This window comes from Numenius arquata, chromosome 14 (genome assembly GCF_964106895.1).
Source record: "Numenius arquata chromosome 14, bNumArq3.hap1.1, whole genome shotgun sequence".
Classification (NCBI taxonomy): Eukaryota; Metazoa; Chordata; class Aves; order Charadriiformes; family Scolopacidae; genus Numenius; species Numenius arquata.
The window spans coordinates 367207-387374 of NC_133589.1; the positions used below are offsets into that span (position 1 = coordinate 367207).

The 20168-nt window shown below is 43.7% G+C and overlaps 1 protein-coding gene across 2 annotated transcripts in view; it reads left to right on the top strand.

Annotated features, from left to right (window-relative positions):
- The first annotated feature begins 401 nt into the window (after window positions 1-401).
- CYTH3 (cytohesin 3) overlaps window positions 402-20168 on the top strand; it is a 48679-nt gene continuing 28912 nt past the window's right edge. The window contains exon 1 of one of the 2 annotated variants that reach the window (XM_074158822.1): window positions 402-582. In XM_074158822.1, coding sequence (XP_074014923.1) covers window positions 555-582 — 28 coding nt within the window. In that variant the 5' untranslated portion in view covers window positions 402-554. Of the gene's footprint in view, window positions 583-19388; window positions 19414-20168 lie in introns of those variants that run through there. The other variant, XM_074158823.1, reaches the window with a different exon arrangement.

Here is a 20168-nt window from a genome sequence, read left to right on the forward strand (position 1 = left end):
CATTTCCCGGCTGCCGCAGACCCCGGCGACAAGCCCAGCCGCCGTGAACCCCACTGACCCGGCGGCTCCCCTCAGCACCTCCGCCATCGCCCTCCGGCCGCGCCTCAGCGGCTGCCCCGCAGGCCGGGCTCCTCCCGGGCTCCCACCGCCCTCCCGGCCCCGGCCGCCCGCGGGGAAGCCCCTTCAGGGCCCTCAGCGCTGCCGGGCGCCGCGCGAGCCCCGCCGGGGAGGGGACGGCGACCAGGAGAGGCGGGGGGGGAGGCTCTCCGCCCCCTGAGGGGAGGGGGAGGCGGTGGCACGGCGGCGGCCGGCGGCCCGGCGGGGGCGGCGGCGCGGGGCGGCCGGGCCTGCCTCCCCTCCGCCCCTGGTGGGTCACATGAGAGGGGCGGGCGGCTGGGCCGCGGCCGCCGGAGCTGGGGCAGGGCTGTGCGGAGAGGGACGGGGCGGCGGAGCGCGGCGGAGAAGAAGCGGCGGCGAGGCGCCGAGCGAGCGGAGCGATCTCCGGGCCTCCCTCAGCCGCGGCCGCCGCGGCGCGCCCTGCCTGCGGCCCCGACATGGACGAGGAGGGCGGCGGCGGTGGCGGTGAGTGTCGGGGTTGCGCGGGGGGACGCGGCCGCTCGCCCCTGAGGAGGCCGCGGTGCCCCGCTGCCGGGAGGGGCCGGCCGCCCCGCAGGCCGCCACATTCGCTGCCGCCGCGGCCCCTCCGTCCCGCCCGCGGCCCCCGGGCGCTGAGGGGCCGGGCCGAGCGGAGCCACTGTAGCAGCCGGTACCGAGCGGCTGCCGGTCGCGGCGGGGGCTGCCCTGGCGCCGGCGGCCACAAAGGGGTCTGTGTGCCCCGCGGCGGGGCGAGGCGGGGGCGGCGGAGCGGGGCAGGGCCCGGCCGTGGTGACAGCCCCCGCCTCGGCTGGGCTCCCGCCGGCGGCAGTGGGGCGAGCGAGGCGGGGAGCGGCAGAAGCGCGTGTCCGGCCGCTTACGAGCGGCGCGGGGGTGACCGGGCTCGGGGGGGGGGGTTCCGTGCGAAGCAGCGGCGCGGGGGTGACCGGGCTCGGGGGGGGGGCTCCGTGCGGGGCGTCCCGGTGGAGTCTCGGTGCGCCCACGGGGCCGTCCGGCCGGTTTGCACAAGGCGAGCTGTTCCTAAAGGCAGCGCGTTCGTGTTGCCAGATACTACTTTTAGAAAATCCGGGCTGGCATCTTAGGGGGAGCTTTTATTTTTAATTTTCCCCTTTCGGAGACCGGCTCAAGGCGCTGCAGACTTGGAACACGCTTCCCCCCTTTAATTCATATTGTGTTTTGTGAGTGCGTGTGTAACGCTGCTGCCCGAAATAACCAGCTCTTGTGTATCATCAGCGGTAATGGTGGCTGAGGAGCAGCTGATCCTGCCCCGGGGCAGGGGGTGCCTGGATGCGCTGCCCTATATTCTCTGTGTCGGTGGTGGCGGTATCCAGTGAAGCGATGAGGGTATTTCTGAAATAAAATGCTAAACAGACTGCCTTTGAATGCATTGGCTTATTTTTAAATAGGTAAAGTAAGGGCCAAGCCTTGTGTGATTAATAGTTGCACAGTGTTTGCTAATTCGAAATATAATTACCCAGAACTCGGAAATCAAGGGGGTGTGGTGTTTGTTTTGACAACTTGGAGGAAAAAAAAAATAAGTGCTGTGATGAATCAGAAAAATAATTTTTCAAGCAGTCGCCTGGAAATGTGGCCATTTCTCAGCAGACACTTCTGCTCATTTTGTCCATGATAGATGCAAGTCTTTAAAAAAAAAATCTGAAAAAGGAAAACAAAGGACAAAACAAGCCTGTCCTGAAAAGTTATTATTTAAAACAGCTGAACACTGTAATTGTAAAGAGTAGAAAGCTCATTCAACTCAAAATATGTTATTTTCACAGGATTAGGGACTTGCATCTCTAGTTAGGGGAAATGAACGTGCTTGTTATTGGCACTAACCTTGTGTAATGTAGTTAATTGCATGAAGATGTAAACTAGAAAGTGGATGTATTGCTGAATCAATCTTTCGTAAGGTGTTAAGCATTTCAAAGTTGGATTTTCATGGGAGGAAAAACACTTGGGACCTCGGGAGAAGACGGTCTGTGTTTAGCTAAAGGCTGGTTCTGTAGGTGAAGTCAGATTTTCACCTAACATGCAAGTGAAACTACTATTTTATTTATAACTTCATATCACATTAATAAACATGTTGCTTTTTTAGGGACAAATTACAATATAGTGTATGTTCTTCCTTGGCTTCATTGTAAAACAACTGAAGAGTAATGAGACTGGAAATTTTTTTGCAGTCGGTCTGTTTGACATCTTACACTGGCTTCCTGTGAGTATTGCACTTTTTTCTTGCATAGAAACCAGTCTGGCTTTTCCTTATGGACTGCTGTCAGTTTGGAACACAGGGATTAGTTAGGTCATTTCCAGCTAATGAATTGGTATTCTGAATTGAAAGGGGGTTTTTTTGGTTGTTGTTTTTGTTTTGTTTTTTTAACAATACAAAACATGTGGAAAGTGGATTTGACAGCCAATTTTAAAATCCTTTGGTGCCAGTGAGAAGTGACAATTAAGAGGTACCAAGGGAGTCTGGCCAGGGCAGCCCAGTGTTTTGAACCTCTGCAGGATATTTGCGATCTTCAAAAAAAATTGCCATTATTGAGTGAGAAGCTCATAGAGATAAGCATATTGCTGTGCACAGGTACTTTAGGAAGTATGCAAAATTATTTGAGGACTGCACAGAATCACCCTAATTAGAGGCTTGAACTAGATAAGCATCTAAATATCTAGGACATTAAACTGTGATTCAGAAGGTAAACTGCTGTTCCTGGCTCAGCTCTGCCTGCTGCCCTGCTCTTCAGTGTAATTTGCATCCTATGCTTCACTTCCCTCGTTTGTCAAACGGGGTCAGTTGCTTTACCACCTCTGGTAAAAACTGCGAATGCAAACGGAGCTGTGTAAAACTAGGATTTATTATTTTAGAAGCACTTGATGGAAGAGAAATGTTAATTAAGGGAATTGTTCTTAGTGCTGCTTTCTCTTTTGTGTGTGGAGCCCTGAATAGGGGCATGCGTTTATATTATACAATCCACTTACGCACAAGCCTCCCATTGATTTCAGCAGAGGCTCTTTGCATGGATTATTGATGCGATATGATCCCAGTCAGTTGGTGTTTCTCTCAACCACCTTTTGTGTTCTGATTAAAATATCTCTGTGGTTCAGTTCATGCAGGAAATTTCTCCTCCTCCCTCTCCTCACTTGGCTTAAAACTGCATCTCTTGTGATATGACTGACACTTTTCTTCGTGCTTACTTTTACGTGGTGGTGGTACCAGGGAACAGATCCTGGTGTTGGATACTGCTGTTGGCAGGAGGTGGTGTGGTTGTGTACCACTAAACAGTAAGCGATATTCTGTATAAGGTCAAAATACATAAACAGTCAGTGCTGGAGGCGCAGAATAGTACTTCTCTTTGTCTTTCTGAATTTGAGCCTAGTTATGCGGTGGCTTTGTAGACCCCCAAACTCAACTCCGTGCCATTCCTCTTGGAAGAGACTGCAAGATAAGTACTTACCAGCTTCTGTATGTACCTTTGTTTTAAGCTGTCTCTACAAAGGGCCCTACACAGACATGCTAAAAGGTTAAAATCCTGCTTCTACTTGACAAATAAGCCAAATTACAGCACTGATTATGGCATTGAAGTTTCCCTGCTGTTCCCCAAACTCTGCTTTCTTTCTGAATGTTGAAGGCTTTTTGGGGAGCGAGCAGCTCGATTGCCAGGCTGTGTGAGTCGCTGCCTGTACTCGCTGGCGATGGTGCCAGGTTGTAGGCTGATGTTGTTACGTGAACAGCTGTTCACGAGGAATGAGACCGAGGGACCAGATCGTCTCGCAGAGGACTCAGGAGGGTGGATTTGCTGCCAAACCAGATTTAGCAAGATGACTTCTGTTCTGCAGGGCAAAGCAGTTACCCATCTATAGGTAAAAGCTGTTAAATGTAACAAAACCCTCAGATTTTTCTTAGAAGAAATGTTTTAAAATTGATTAAATATATGTATATATCACTTATAGACATGAGCAGCTTGAACTCCTGTTCTGTTCATGCTGTAGTATCTTTCAATGGTAGATGTTGAAGATAGAAGAGTCCATGTGGCCTCCTCATGGTTATAGACATTTGCTCTGCATTTGAGACTAAATCTGCATGTTTTGTTTATAATAAAAGAAGCTTAGAAAAATAAGAAATGTATTTTGACACGGAAGAATGTTAAATATGTTTCACTCCATACTCATCTAAGTGGGTAACTTGTAGTAGTAGTTTTTAAGAGTTGTCCCAAAAGTTCCTTAGAGGAGAGCTTGTAGTTTTATATAGCTCTCTTGGGAAATGCCAAAAACATAAAAATGCACCCGAGTGTTAGACTGACTGCACAAATTGGTTCTGGGGAGAGAAAAAGAGCAGATAGAGATAGAACACAAAGAAGTAAATGACATAAATGTGACTTTTATCAGCCAGCTAAGTCTTTTTTTGTTAAATAAATATTTCTTCATGCTAAACTAATCTCATATTTGTGCAGATTACCTGTCAGATCAGCAGTACCTTAATTTTTAGCCCCAAAACCATTTAATCTGTTATCACTTTTAATATTTTACTATAGCATTTTTAATTATAATTATCTTGTAAATAGTAGTTATTTCTGGTGGTATCAGAAAATGGAATTGTTAATTGCAGTAACACATTACATTTTTTTTCTTTAGGCTAATGTTCAATATTTTAGCTGTGACTTGGAAGGAAATGTGAAATTTTTGCTGATACAATTTCCAGAGGCTGCCGGTTGCCAGAGTTGGTGCATTGTTGTGTAACAGTATTTGGTGCCCTGTGCTCAGTGGTGTAAGCGTGCGGTGCATTTAGGGGAGCAGTACGCCTGTCGCCTGGCCTCCCTCTGCCTGTAGTGGCCTCCGCCTGTGCTGTCCCAGCCAGGGACACGGGCTGGGGGACTGACTGACCCGAGCAGAGGGTACTTTGCAGAGCTGTGTCTGGAATCACGGTGATGGCTGCTGCTGCTGATTGGGCATCGCAATCTTGCAATATCGCTGGAGCTGTAAGTTGAGGGGTAACTGGTAAAGTTGCAGATCTTGGGGCAACACACTGTTTTCCAAGATATGTTCTGCAGTTCACGTCAAATTTCTCAATCCCGTCATTTTTATTGCCTCCCCTTCTTTCTTTGTAGGATTTTGAACACTCTTTCAAGGGAAAACAAATGAAATACATCGTGGCTTTCCTCTGGTTTCTCCTGCGTGCCATCTTTTTGTCCCATAAGTCTCTCCTTTCCTAGCACAACAGAAAGATTTTAAAAGCCTTAGAATGTTTTGCTTTACTGTAGCTCCATCTTATCTGCTATCTTTTGCTCCCTTCCTTTCCCTCCCAATGTGAACGTGCTTTAGTCTGTTTCTTTTTACACCCTATCTTTGGCCCCATTTAGTTTTCGAACCACTGCCCCATCTCCTTTCCGTGTTGGAAGCTGTCAAATGAGCTGTTTGTGGTCACTGTCTGAGGAGTATCTCCTCCAGGTTCACCCTGGGTCCTCTCCACACTTGTCCTGACCCCTTGTACTCGGTACATTCCCTTCCTCCTCTCTGTCCTGCCAGCTGCCTCCAGTGCTGTTTACTACACTTTTATTTTTCAAGTCTTGCTCTTTTTTTGGCTGCTTTGACTGTTCCCTCCTCGTTCCCCTCCTATCTTGTTAATTGCTTTTTCATTTGGAAGATGATCTTTCTGCTTCCAGCTTTCTGTGAGGGTTGCAGGACCCTGTGCTTGGTTCAGTGTGATCTTCCTCTCTACGTCTTGTTGCTGGATAATCAAATTTGCAAATAAAAATCGATCTATCATATTTAAATTGGTGACTCACAGCATGTACTGTGTGCTCTGGATCCAGTACCATCTGTGCCAGCTAAAATGTTGGCTTATTTGACATCTTAAGATTGCATAATTGTCATCTTAAGCTTTATGAGTCTAAAACAGAGCTCTTAATGTTATTTCCACCCACTTCCTTTTTTTGATGTCTGTAGATGCATGCTGACATCCTCAGTGGTTATTGACAAGTAAATAGTTAATGTTATAATTTATTCTTTTTTTTTTAAATAGTCTGTGGAAAAGTTGTAAACAAAATGGCAGAAAAAGGGCAATGCAAAAGTATTGGAACACTTTTGCAATCTCAAAGTTAGGAAATAAGTTACATTCTCCTATGCAGTGTTAATTTTCCTGTTTGAACCCACAAATAGATTTAATCTGGTTATGGGATCACAGGTGACGTTTTCTGTCAACTTCTGCATGGGAATAGTGTTTTGTGATGATTGAATGAATCTATATGAATTTCTTCCTCCTTTTTAAAGTAAAGGGATAGTTAATGATGTCTGCTTTGCCTTGTCTCCCTGTAGTTCATGAGTACTTACGTACGTATGGAAGGACTGCACTTATTTCAGTGAAGAGTTTGGACACATTGACCATGTGCTTCACTCACAGAGGATAAAAATAAGTACTTAGCAGCTGGCTTATTAGAAAAACCTCTCAACTTACAGAACTGTAGGGCAGGAATCCCATTGAAGTGAACAACGTGATATTTTACTTTAAGATTTACAGAAGCAAAGGAAAAATTATGTGAACAGCCGTAACGTTGGCATTTCTGACATGTTCACTGTGTGTTCTCTTAAAGCAATATGTTGTATAGGAAAGGTATGTGACGTAGGTAATAAAAGTGTATTTAACTATGCCATTTGTATAACTTTAACATCTAGTAAATTGTTTTTAATTGCATATGACTTCCTTCTTTTAATTCCAACAATTTCATGGGAAAACTTAGTATTGCAAATTTTTTGGACAGCAGTGTTTCCTCTTAGTGGGATAGACACACAAAATCCACTAGAAAACCATGTGTTTTGTGGTCCTCTGAGATTTGCCTGAAGAAGGAAATGGCTTGACCTATTTGGTTGCTATGAAGGAAAAACATTCTTGTTCTTTTTTTTGTGAACATCTGTGTCACATTTATTTCATTACTTTCTGAGGTTCTTTAAACCCATTATTTGCTAATATAAAGTTTAATTTAAGGAAAATAAGTGATGCATAGCTGCTCCCACAATTTCATTGGACTTCTGATATCTGCTTATCTACCCACTTAAATCATACCTATGTATTTCCCAGTAAAAGTTGACACGTTAAAAGGCAAACACAAACATCTAGTGTTTCATAGGAAAAAAAGTGTTCGACGAATTCAGTGGGATCTCATGGAGTTAACAGGAAATGTTGTATGCTGGAAGCTTGTGAAATCTAAATCAGAATCTCATCTAGGATGTGGAGTACTGAAGATCTTTGATCTAATTTTTCAACAGGTTGTGCTTCTTGGCATGGTTTTACTAATTAGTCTCATTCTCAGATGTTCTGTTCATTATAAAGAGAAATAGTTACCTTGTGCCAGGGAGATGTGTGATACTGGTGCTGTTATTTAGCAACCCGATGGAAATTGTACCAACAAGGATAGACTTTGCTGTAAGACTATTAAGTAATAATTATTCTGAATTCCGTAAGGAAATTCTTCTACAGGAATTGCAGATCGGTTCCCCTGTGGGAGCTGAATCTGATTTCAAGCCTGGCTTTCACTGCCGTGGCCAAGGGCTCGGGTGGAGTTGGAGGAGCTGCCGCTGTTCTTTGCAGATGCGGGTCCTTGATGCCAAAGGAGATGCTGTTGTTGATTTTTAGATGAAATGCCTTGAGTCTCCTAGCAAAAAAGCTGGGTGAAAATGATGAAATGCAGGGGTCTCAGGATATGGAAGAGGCTGAACAATAACTCTGGGAATTAATTTTTAGTGGCTCTTCTACACAGCTACTGGTTCTCACACAGTTTGTAGGAGTATCTGCTCCTCAGCCAAATGAGATTGAAATTGAGAGCTGGGCTGGGCGTGCTTCGGCAGGAGCAGTTGGTGGGTAGGAAAAGAAATGTGTCTGACTTCTCCTGTGCTCACTCTTGTTCTCACACACATAGGCGTGCATAAAAAAAGGCTGAAAAAATTGGCATGTGCAAGTAGGGGAACTGCCTCTTACTGTTTTCTCTAAGAGGAACTGTGAGATGTAATCAGTTAATGAGTCACCTCTACGTTTTTATACAACCGCCTCATTAATAGTCTTTGTAACATCTAGCATGGAGACATGTATTTTTGTCTTTTTTTTTTTTTTTTTTTTTTTACTATCTGATTCATATTGCAAAATACCGTTCAGGTTGTTTTCTTGTTTAATTCCAAGTGTTCAAGAGTCTTTATTTGCTGCTACATTTTTGCTTTCATGTACTGTAGATATCATGTTCCTTAATAAGATCCTTGTTTAGCTCATAAGCAGTGTTGTCTGCAGGGTCAAATCCTGACATAAACAGATCCCGTTGCCCTGCTACAAGAGAGGGGCAGTTGTCAAAAGGGACATTTGCAATTGCATTGCATATTGTAAAAAAAGGAATTATTGTTGCTTGAAGCAGTATTTCTTATATTCAGTAGTCAGATTCTAAATAACTTTTTTTTTTTTCTGTCTTGCTCATGTAAGTTTGGACTGATGAACTTCCTGCCCAGCCATTCTAACACACCGAGGAGGAATTTTCCCACCAGGCTGTGGGTTCTCTTTGAGTACAACTCTGACCACTTGCAAATGCAATTTTTGAATTTGTAAAGCATGTTTTTGTTTCAGTATCTCATAACTTGCCAGCCAGGGGATGTGGAGGAAAGTTTTCCCAGGAAGTTGAGGTTAAACTAAGTGGCTGTAAGAAGAGATGGTGGCTCTGTTACAGAGAAACTCCGTGCTTGGGAAGAACCTTGCAAGTTCAATGTGTTCTCTGACCATGAACCTCCTAACGTGCACGGGACAGGGGCTTGGTCCTGTACGGGACCATCCTGTGTCCTTCTCGGGAAGACCAAATGGGCCTGACCCCTTTACTGTAGGTGGAAAGTGCTGGGCTGGTTGTGGTTGCCCGCACAGGAGCTGCTGGGTGCAGCCGTGCCGGCTGATGGGCCACTATAACAGACCTGTGGACCTGACTGCGTGGGGCAGCCGAACGCGTTTCTGTATATTGCTTTGGGGTCCTCCCTTTACTTTTTTCTTATTTTTGGTTCTAATTTTTTTAAATTTCTTTTTTTTCTTATTTTTTTTTTTTCAACTGAAAGGGGTTTGCTTGCAACCCACCCAAAACACACACCTAATATTTATAGGAGTATACCTGCAACAGCCTCTATCAGTCTGAAGTAATAATTGGTTTAGTCTTGTTTTTTGTAACCCCAGCATATACAAATTAGGGAAAACTCATTTTGCATATGCTATCCATCACGTAAATGCCTAAATGGGTGGTCTTATTATGAAAGTGTAGATTTATAGTCTCAAAAGTAACTTTTATTTTATAGACCTTTATTTTGCTCTTCTGCAAGTCAGTTTTGACCTACTGTACCACCCTTTTAATTATTAAAATTATCATACCACATACTTGCAACATGTTTAAGCAGTGTCCAACATTCATCTGGGAACAAGGAGAGGATCTGTGCTTGTTTTCCCTCCCACTATCTCTCATAATTTGTGCTGCTGTTCCTGGATTGCAGTTTGTATGGAAGCTGTTTCCTCAGTGGAAGTTGAAACTGGTGGCCAAGGTTAGTCAGAGGCAAAGTTTGGAGAAATGAGTGGTGTCGTCTGCAGGCGCAGAAGGCAGAGATGGAGAGGTTTCAGGGGTGTGACTGGGCTGTTCTTGGTGTAGGTGTTGCTGATTAATTCTGTAATCTGGGAATCTCTGCTGTGCATTACGTGAGGTCAGCCTTTCTAGGCAGCTTGTAAGGTTTCAGTTTGCTCTACATGTTTTAGCAAGGACAGATAAATGGAGCATATGGAGTTGATTATTTTTTTGGCTATAGGAAGTGGATTTTTATGGGTTAAATATAGTAACTTTCTTCTTTAAATTTCTGAGAGGAAATTTCCCCACCCCCAATGATTTAAAAAAAAAAAAAAAAAAATCAAAATACATGTAACTGTTCACTCTCATTTTGTGCAATGTAAGTTGGAAAGGCTGCAATGTTTAGTCTTGGTCTTGTACCAAAAATGACATACTATCACATGAATGTTTTAAAAGATTAGGTGATATTTTATAAGAGCGAACATAAAAAGAAGACCAGTTTAGTCCTTCCGCTGTAAATTCATTGATATCCAAAGTAAAGAGAGTATACGTCATGTTATCATTCGTATTTTGCTGAAAACTTACTTTTCTTTTGTATTTTCTACCTGTGTTCTAAGCCTGAAAAAGTAACGTGTTATGAAGGGGAAAGGTCAGGTGAAATTGGTAATCCAAATCAAATACAAATAATACTCTGAAGTTTATGGAGCCTGTGGGTGGGTGGACTTGGCAGATTGATCCATTGTATGTATGTTAGACTTGAAAGACCATCTGGAGATAATTATTTTCTGGCATGTTGTAGTAAAGGTTTTTGAAGAAGGAATTTTTGTAATATTTTTGGTTTTTTTTTAGAAAAGAGATGAAAAGTAGGAAGAATAACTTCAGTTTGCATTGAGTAGTAAAATAGTTTGTTGTAGTAGCATATGGAAAAAGAATTTATTCAGAGGTAAGCTGCTAAAAGAAGCTCTCCTACTGTTTTGCTATTGGCTCTCTTGCCTTCTGAAGGCAGGCAAAGATCCTGTGCAGCTGGGGCTAATACAGGATCCAGCTGTAAGTTTTTTTTATTGTTGTTCAGATGTCCGGTGATGGTCAAACCTAAGTTATTGTGTGGAAATTCAGCAAAGGAAAAGGGTAGGGTGGGAAAAAAAGTGACTCTCTATAAAAATATTCCAGTAAAAGCAACAGGAACTAGGAGTATCCATTTCAGAACTCTGCCATAAATCCCATCCTGAAATACTTAAACGCCTTCGGATTTTGCTGTAGGCTTTAAGTCATCTAAGAGTTCTGGGTTTATTTTTTAAACAGAAATGAAGTTAGCTGATTGGGGTGGGAAGGTGGTCCTTCTTTTAGATTACTTACAGAATAAGATACCAGTTTCTCACTCATAGTACAAGGTTTTAGTTAAAGCAATATTCTTTACTCACTTTAAAGTATTGGTACCATGGGTAATGCTACGGCATGGAGTATATTGAACGCTTTTTATTTTACTAATTTGGCGTATGCTGTGTTTCGCTAGTCTTTGTTTTACAGAGCCTAAGTCTTTGAGGAGGGGAGAAGCCTAGTATTTTTCTGTACGGTTTGGTTTGCCTTTGGTATATTTGGTGCTTGTGACTCTGTAGATGGTGCCTTGGACGGACAAACAGAAAAAGTGAGCGATACAGCAGATACATGGAATGGTGAGAATACTTGATAATGATCAAAATAATGCATCCTTTTTTCTTTCAAAACAGTTTTTTTCCTTGTTAAAAGGGTCATATTTCTCATGTTTCTTTATTATTGTAGCCAGTCATCGTGTTTCTCAGTTACTTGGGAGCAGTGGTGCTGGTGTAGAAAAATGCACTGCCCTTCAGGTATCCGCTTCCTTTCCAAACCTTCCCTCCAAACAGAACTTGCCGATGGAATCCATCAAACGCCTACCTCAATTTCAGAATTCTTTTACTATTACTCCAAGTCTTTAATTTTGAACGCTGTTGCTCAATAGGTTTGTCATTATGCTAGTCTAATTTAATAAGTTTAATAACAATAGCATACAAATTATAAGTCCTAATTGACTGGAAGAGCTGGCTTGAAATGCTGTAAGTTATTTCCATTGCTAGTGACAGTGAAAGGAATTTTAAGATGCAACTACTGTCTCAAACATAATCCTGGTCAGTATTAGTGCATTCCTTTCCAGGTGACTTAATTGGTTGTTGGTATTAATTCTTTTACTGGGGTGGAAAAAAAAAAAAAGAAAAATGGTGGGGAGAAAGGAGGAGGACTGTGTTGGGTGTGCGGCTGCCCGACGGGACAGCCTGGCGTTTGGCCCCGCGGTGCTGGAACACAACAGCAACAACAATTTATTTTCCTTCCTAAGGTAGTAGGAGCTTGTCTGTGACCTCAGAGAGGAAGTGGAATGTGGACAAAACAATCTGCTTTGAAGGCAAAATGCTTCTGACACAAATCAAGTACAATGATGTCCATGTAGCATTGTAAAATGTAATAACTTTTGGAGTTCTTGAGCGTCATCACCGATGCCAATCATAAGAGTGCAGGAGCTTGTTTCGGTGGCAGCACTGCTGTGATTTGTGACAGTAACAGTCAATCCTATTGCACAGTGACTGAATTAATTCACTGTCAATGTGGTTTGTAAACCCACAACCAATTTTCTTATTTTTTTAATTGGCATGTGTTTCTTCTTCTAATTAAGCAGATGATGACACTCATTTTGCTCTATTACTGCATTGGGTTTGGGCTTTGGTCAGATTGTATCGTCTTCCAAACATTCCTGTGTTTTATCTTCTTTTTATTTTATCTTCCTTTTTAATACAATATTATAAGTGAATAAAAGACAAATAATTTGCTTTCCTAGTTTTTTTTTTTTGACACTGCAGTGATTAAATGAGCAGTGCCACGTCATTTTATCCTTCTTTTACAAGAATGGTAGTTGGAGTTCTTTTCTCTCAATTTTTAAGGGTTATGATCTTCATTTGAATTGTGAAGAGCCTAAAGGAATCTCTTTCAGCTTAATTGTCTTCTTGAAGTGCAGGTCAACTCAGTGCATTTTGCAAAATTGGCGGTATGTAGGCTCTGCCGGTGTCGAAGACCATTATATAGAGCAACTAGAGAAAGAAACTTCGCTTACAGATTTGATTTAAGATGCTTTGGTTGTATTCATGATATATTGTAAGGAAAATCAGAAAATATTCATGGCTTGAGAATAAACTCTTGACAGCTAAACAGTATGTAAAGTAGTATGATAATGTCTTACGTATTTGAGAGAGAGAACACTGCATTTCAGCCCTTACTGCTTTGTATTTTTCTCTGGAGCTCACATGGACTTAAGAGATGATTTTCTAATGTGACGGGAGAACATCAAAAGGTCCTTCTCATATTTGAGAAATAATAGTATGACAGTTCTAGCAAAGTTTTGGCTTTTCACTACTTCGTTTTACATTCTGAAGGAAGGGTTTCCTGCTGAACAAACACATGTTAGCCTGATAGCATTTTCCTGTATTTGAATTGTGAACAGTCAAATGACTCAAAAAAATTTATGTTATAGTAGATACAGGGTTTTAACATAGAATATGTGCATACAATAAATCTATTCAACTAATCGGTCTGCTTCCTTTCCCTCCCACTCCCCTGCAGCTGGAAGTTCATCAGCTCCTGCTACTATATCTAGCTTCCTCTTGAGGCTTTCTGGGATAGAGTTAACAGTGGTGGCAGGCATTAACGAACAATGTCCTGATTATGTTCTGTGGGTCTGTATAAGTTGTCATTTTCCATTGCTACTAATTCTTATGGAAACTATGTCATCTATTTAGTATGAGCACATTATGTGTGCCATGCAAAGCTGCATGCTGCAGTGTTTAGTGAAAGCATGTACACCATCATTAAATTGGTAGAAAATACTTGTACATTTCATTAGTGACCAATCTGGCATTGAAAATGGAAAACTTATGATAAAATCTTATTTTCATAAATTCTTAGCTAGCATCGTACAGGTGACAGTTCGTAATTATGCTTTGAGGCTTTTTGGTGTATGATAAGACATTTTTTTAAGGTACAGCTGTGGAAGAATTGAGGAGAAAAGATGAATGGAAGCATCTAATTTTTCTAACAGTTGTAAATTTTCATGATAAAATACTTGCAGCCAGATCTAATGGAATTTAACAGCCTGATTAAAAACTTGTCTAACTGATTTTTGTTGACTTTTTATTTGAAGGATCAAAATGTAATTTTTCAGAACTAGCTTCTGCACGTTTAGAGAGAGGCTCCAGCTGGGCATGGCACTCGAGCGTTCTGGTTGAGCTTCAAGTGCTTCAATGATAAGGTCCAGTTTATTCAGACATTGAAGAGCTGGTAGGACAGATGCTGTAACTGAAGAATAACTTAGAACTAGTTTGTGTATAATTTTGAAGTTGTCTGTAGACAACAGCCTTTCTAGGTGTATGTTGTCAGGATTAGGTGATTGTTAGTGACACAAATCTGTGCTTGATAGTGCCACCACTTCTGCTACCGACCACTTTTCTCAGTGGTCAAGAAATACTTAAAACAATGAGGAGTTTATCTGTGACTGGCGTTCCCCGGGTGCGTTGTGCTCACTGCTGCATTGTCCGTGTTTGTGAAATATGGAAGAATCTCTGAACGGCGAGAAGTCTTCTCCCCACGTGCTGCACGCCCTGTGTCGGCAGAGCTGCGGGTGCTGTTGCCACAGACTCCTGCTTAGCAGAAGTTACAGCTTGGTATTTCTGGTTGCCCTAAGGCAAATCTAGGATGATTTCAAGCATGTTAATATGAGCCAGGGTTTTTTTCCGCCTTATACAAAGTTTGTCTTTGTTTAGTGAAGGCTTGCACCAGGTAGAGCAGCTCTGAGGAAGAGGCTGACTGCCTCTTTGGGAGTGTGCTTCGCAGAGCCTGTACTCCCACCATCTCTGTGGGGCTGGGGTCTGCAGGTAAAAAAATCATGCTTTGCTGTAGGTTTTACTCATTTAGGAAGAGAGAGCTTTTATTGTTACCTTTTGTGTCATGTTGAGGGGTAGCAGAACTACCACTCAGTTGTTTTCCAGTCAACAAAAATGTTTCCTATCTGAGCACGGCAGGATGAAGTGGAAATCTGAGAAAGAATGTTTATTAATAGGAGCAGCAGGAGCTGGTGGATTTAAAAAGAGGTTGAGGGTTGAGTGCCAGTTAGTTGCTTAAAGTTTTTAAATCTCTGTTCATTTTCAGGGAAAATGCTGTATTTTGTATGTCATAATTATGAGACAGAGTAATAAAACTAAATTGCTTAGATCTTTGAAGTTGTAGGACTATGACTTTTTTTCTTGTTAAGTATTTAACTGGAGAAAAATGATTAAATTATTTGAAAATAAAGTACAAAAGATTATATGTTCAGATTATTTTTCACTGATCTCTGGAAGGAATGCAGTGATTTTTGCCAATATCAGGCAGAAAAAAAACAGCTTAGAAAGGGCAATGTAATATTTTAGCAGGTCTGGCTGAAACTTAGGGAAAGTTTAAATAGGAGGAATGTATTTATTCAAACGAGGTTTTGATCAGAATGCCAGAAGGTCTGCTTGGAGTATGAAAAATCTTTCTTTTTGTAGCATAGAACTTCTGTCTGCATTTGCAAGGACTCAGGCATACGCTGAGGGTGCTGTGTTCGGAGGTGCAGTGAGACGGATCTGGTGTGAACTGCCTGTGGTTTTCTGCCTTCTGGGCAAGGAACAGGCGACCAGGGGCTGGACCTTACGGTAGGTGGATCCATCAGCAAACTTCTTACCAGTGCGCCAGATGAAAAGCTCTTTTATACCTGGATTAGTGACCTGTCAAGCTAATTGTTTCATGGTGTGATGGCAACCAACAATTCACAAAAGCTAAATCTGAGTCTGAGGAATCTGAAAATACTTTACAGTCTTAAACTAAGCCTTACAATTCCTTCACTGACAAATCTGGGAGTAAATCCCTGACCTCTCACAGTGTCCTCTCAGGTGCAGGGCACCTGGCAAATGGGCCCGTGGGTGCGATGGCCAGAAGCTGGAGCAGTTCCAGCCCTGCAGTACCGTACCACATTACCTGTTGTGCCTTTCTCCCCTAGTGCTGCCACTCAGCGGTTCCTACAGCAGGTACTGGGGTTGGTTTTTTGGCGGAGACCACAGGGGCTTTGATAGCTCCCACAGCATCAGGCACCACCTCGCGCACAGCGTTGTGTGTCCTGGAATTGGTTTGCTCTGGGGAAGGCGAATGCTGCTCGGGCAGTTATTTGGCAGGTGAGCATCCTGCAGGGTGCTCTGTAGTGCCTTTTGGAGGCATTCTGCGGAGAACCAAGGCTGTTCTCGCATCCCGCAGCTGCTCCACCTCCTCCAGTGGGCAACTGATCTTGGAAAATGAATGAATAGAAAGCTTCTGCAATAAATACTGCTTCTGAAATCTAACCCCAGAGCCGTGGCAGGCAGGGATGGGGGAAGGGGAAGATGAACTTTGCCTTGCTTTTTCTGAAAATTGGATTTGTGAGCTTTAGAAACAGCCAGCAATCCTAAGTAGTTGGCTAATGCTCTCCACTAATGAGTGAAGCACAGTGAGCAGCTCCCTTATTGCCAAGAGTAGATGTTACTGGAGACAGAGACTGAGCCCCAGATGTTGTGCCGGGAGCACGGTAGGTGTGATGAGCTGTGCCTGGGTCTCGAGCAGGATTTGAGGGTGTTGGGGGTGGCGGCTGCAGGGGCTGGGCTCCGGGACCCCCCTGCAGCTGCTCAGTGACATTCCTCTCGATTTTCCATGCTGCTGCTCAAAATGGATCTGACAGGAATGTCTGCTACTGCCCTGGTGTGTTTGATTTCTCGAGTGTGTTTTCCAGGGTCTATCCTAGGGAAAAATGTAGGTGCGCACCAGCCAGTGTGTCCCCTCCCTGGGAACCGGGGTGCTGTGGGAAGCAGTGCTGTTCTGTTAGGGCAAAGCTCAAACACATGGCTACAATTTTACTTTTTTTCCTTCTCATAACATTATTTCAAACGCTGAAAGGATCAGCGTGTTCTCGTTTGCCTCTTCCGCACCCAAGAGATGATGAAATGTTCTTTGCTTTCAGAAGTTGTCCCATCCTTGGTCTGGGATGCTTGGATCCCGGAGCTGGAAGCAGTCTGGCTCGGCACAAGACGCTGTGGTTGGCCCAGTCGTTCACAGGGACTACTGGGAGGTGCGTGCCTGCGGGAGATGGAGTGTCCCTGCTTTCCTTTCCATCCACACATACTCCTTGGGATTGTTGGGAGAGAGTCCTGTCCTGCTTGACAAGGAAAAGGAGTTGGCAGAGGGGATTTGCTCTTCTGTCGACAGTTTAAAATTTGCCTCATACTCTGCAGAGTTGCTAGGAATCGTCCCAAACCCTCCAAAGTCGACACGGAGCCAGATCCTGGTCAGCGGCAGCAGTAGATCAAGCAGTCCAGCATCCCAGTCTGTGTGGGCTTCCATTCACCCGACCGGTGTGCCATCAGCAGTCCGTGCTGGTCACCTACGGGACCACTGCTGCTCCCTCAAGGGGGGCGACTCTGGTGCTGGCTGACAGACTGGAGGCAGCCCGGTGCTAACCATTTCCCATTTTACATGAAAAGGGAACGTAGTACAACTCACAAAGGTGGATATTCTTTGCCAATTTTCTGATCTGGATTTGAACTAGATAATGTTTTCATATGATATAGCATGATGTCAGTCTGCTGAAGACTTAGTGGAAATCTGTTAAAGCTTGCTTGCCTGAAGTTTTGTCATCTTGCAGTTGTTCAGAACTACAGTGTTGTTTTAATTTGTCAGAATTGCCTGTATGCTTGGCTCAACCAGAAGTGAACTGCGCTGCTGTAGAAATCAGTCATGGGACCATCCAGTCCCTTTCCATCCCATTCTTTGTGTAATTCTCTGTAGTAATACACTACACTTTTATTGGGCAAATTCATAAATGCCCCAAGTAAAAAGGTGCATGCTGCTTGTATTCTACGGCTTAAAAGATCTTACTCTTGGAAGGCTATTCTATCTATGCTTTTTAACTTCAGAATTTTCCCTTCTGCTGCAGGGAATCAGAGTCCTCTGCTCTTCTGCTGCCCTTTCTTTGCACTGGCATGAGTAAAGGGTTTCAATTAAACACGTGATATCAGTAATGTGTCCCTTAGCTGTGCTGTGTGTACTGGGCAGGGTGAGCTGTTTCCTTCACTCCTAGATAATGCCCAGGGGATCCCGATTTCCTTCCCAGGACTCCCACGGGCAGTGGGTGCTGCTCTGCATTCCCAGTGGATCTGTCACTCGCTCTTACCCACCGTCTCTCCTGGTGTCACTGCTGCATCATTCTCTCACTCGGGGGTGCTAACACTTCTTGTGACCTGGATCTTGGCATGAAAGTCAACAAAAGAGTTCAGGATTTGCAGACTTTTACTTTAGCCTAAATTTTGTTTTAATGCTTAGTATAATATACTATAAGCAAAGGCTTTCAAATGCAAACATCAGAGAAAATGTATTTGATTTCAGCTGTAGCACTAAGTAACCTACCTATTTGTTTCTCTGGTTTTGTATGTATGAGTGCTCCATAGGGAGAAAATTATTACTGAGTTCTCCCAAAATTGTTTATCTGTGAGACTCTGCCTTGCAGCATACATATTGAAGGGGGAAAAAATTCTGCTTGACAGTGTTTTGTTGATCTGATGCAGTGTAAAAAAAAAAAAAAAAAAAAAAAAAAAAAAAGCTTCAGGCTTCTTATTTTTGGAAGGGTAGTGTCTGTATTTATAGTGGTGGTGTTACTACACAAAGCTGATTCTGATCACCCCTCCCTATTACTTGCTGTGGGGAAAAGAAATCAGATGCAGTTGTTCTGTTAAAAAGCTGAAAGCCAAGTAAGAAAAGGCGATATAAATGCAGCACTGTTCCTAAACCAGCAGCACAATGCAAGATTGTGCATTTTTGCTTACGGTGCTTGGCACTGCGAAGTGTTGCGTTTGTCCCACATTACTTGGATGTTACTGTTTCCCTGTTGGAGGAGGACTCTAATGCTAAGATGATGATACAAGTGACAGCATATAGCTAGAACACTGTAATCAGAATGGTGATTCACCAGATTTCTTGAACAGTAATTGGTAATTGATGCTAATGAAGGCACATATTATCTCGGATAGTGTTTCCTGTGCCTGTGCTGATCTGTTCATAACCCTCCCCAAAACACATACCACTGCAGTGTGACCAACATCCCCCTTTATAATTTCCACATTAGCTAGCATAATTTTTCTGTGCTCCTTAATTATGCATGGCCATGCATATTTTAACACTTTATATTATTAATGCAAGTATTAATGTGTTTGGGTAAGAGACTTAGAACGTTAAGTTAAACTCGGCTTTCTTTTCATATTCAGTAATTTGTATTTACATGTTTTAGAGAGAAAAGTTGGCCTAGAAGCATCGTCTGATCTTGAAGCAAGAGTAGGGTGACTTCAAAAGAAAAATGCTTCTAAAAGGAAATCCACGCTTATCTATTTTTAATATCAGGTTGAACTACTTTTAGGATTTGGAGAATGTAGCCCATAAGGGTGGGGTTTTGGGCCGAGCGAAGCTGGTTTTAGGGCTGGCTGTCGTCCAGGGGGTGCTGCCCCTGTCCCTCCCTGCTCCAGGGGTTTCTGCGGCGCCTGTCGTGTCGGCTCGGGTGATTCCGTGGTCCCTCGGTGAAACCATTTGGCCTGCTAAACTGGCAAAAACCAACCCAGAAAAAGCAGGATGCAGGGAGATGGCCTATCCGGGGGCAGCAAGTGGCAAAGCCATGCAGAGACCAGCCCGTTACCTGTGAGATCTCGCTCAGAGCCGGTCCCCGCCTGGCTTCTCTTCTTTCTCCCCAAATGATGCTCCTTTATTTGCTGGAAGGTGGTTCTTTTATTTTGTTGTTGCAAAACACTTGGCTTCCTAATGGAAATACATCAAACTGATGAAATAAGATACATTATTGAGTATAAGATGTAAAGGAGGTAAATAAAAGGTAATCGTGGCCTTCAGCACTGCTTGTTCATAGAAATAAGAGAGCGTGGACGTTGGAATACTCATCAACTTAAACACATAACTGCTTTCAGATGGCAAATATCTGTGTCAATGGCGTAATTAGGAACTAAAAAGCAAGGCAGGTGTGTCTCGGGTTCTTTCCGTGGTGTCTCCGCACGGAGGTGCAGACGTGAGGGCTGTGGGGTGCCCCTTGGTGCCTCGGTGCCGGCAGGAGGGCGCCCCGTGGCAGCGGGCTCAGAGCGCGTCCCCAGCCCTGGGGAGCCCCTGCGGCTTCCGCTCCGCCGCTCCCACGGCCCGGGAACACACGCTGCCGTCGCTGCTGCAGCCCCTCTTCCCTCGGGCTCATGAGAGGCGTTTGGGGTGGTTTATGGGCAGAAGCACGTTTGTGGGTGCTGGGGGGCCACGCTCCGTGCTCACCGCTGAAACCAGAGGGGTTTTCTTCTTCCCCTCCGAACCCCTGTTAGCCGGACCTTGAGTTTGCGCAATTTTGGAGCTGCTTATTTC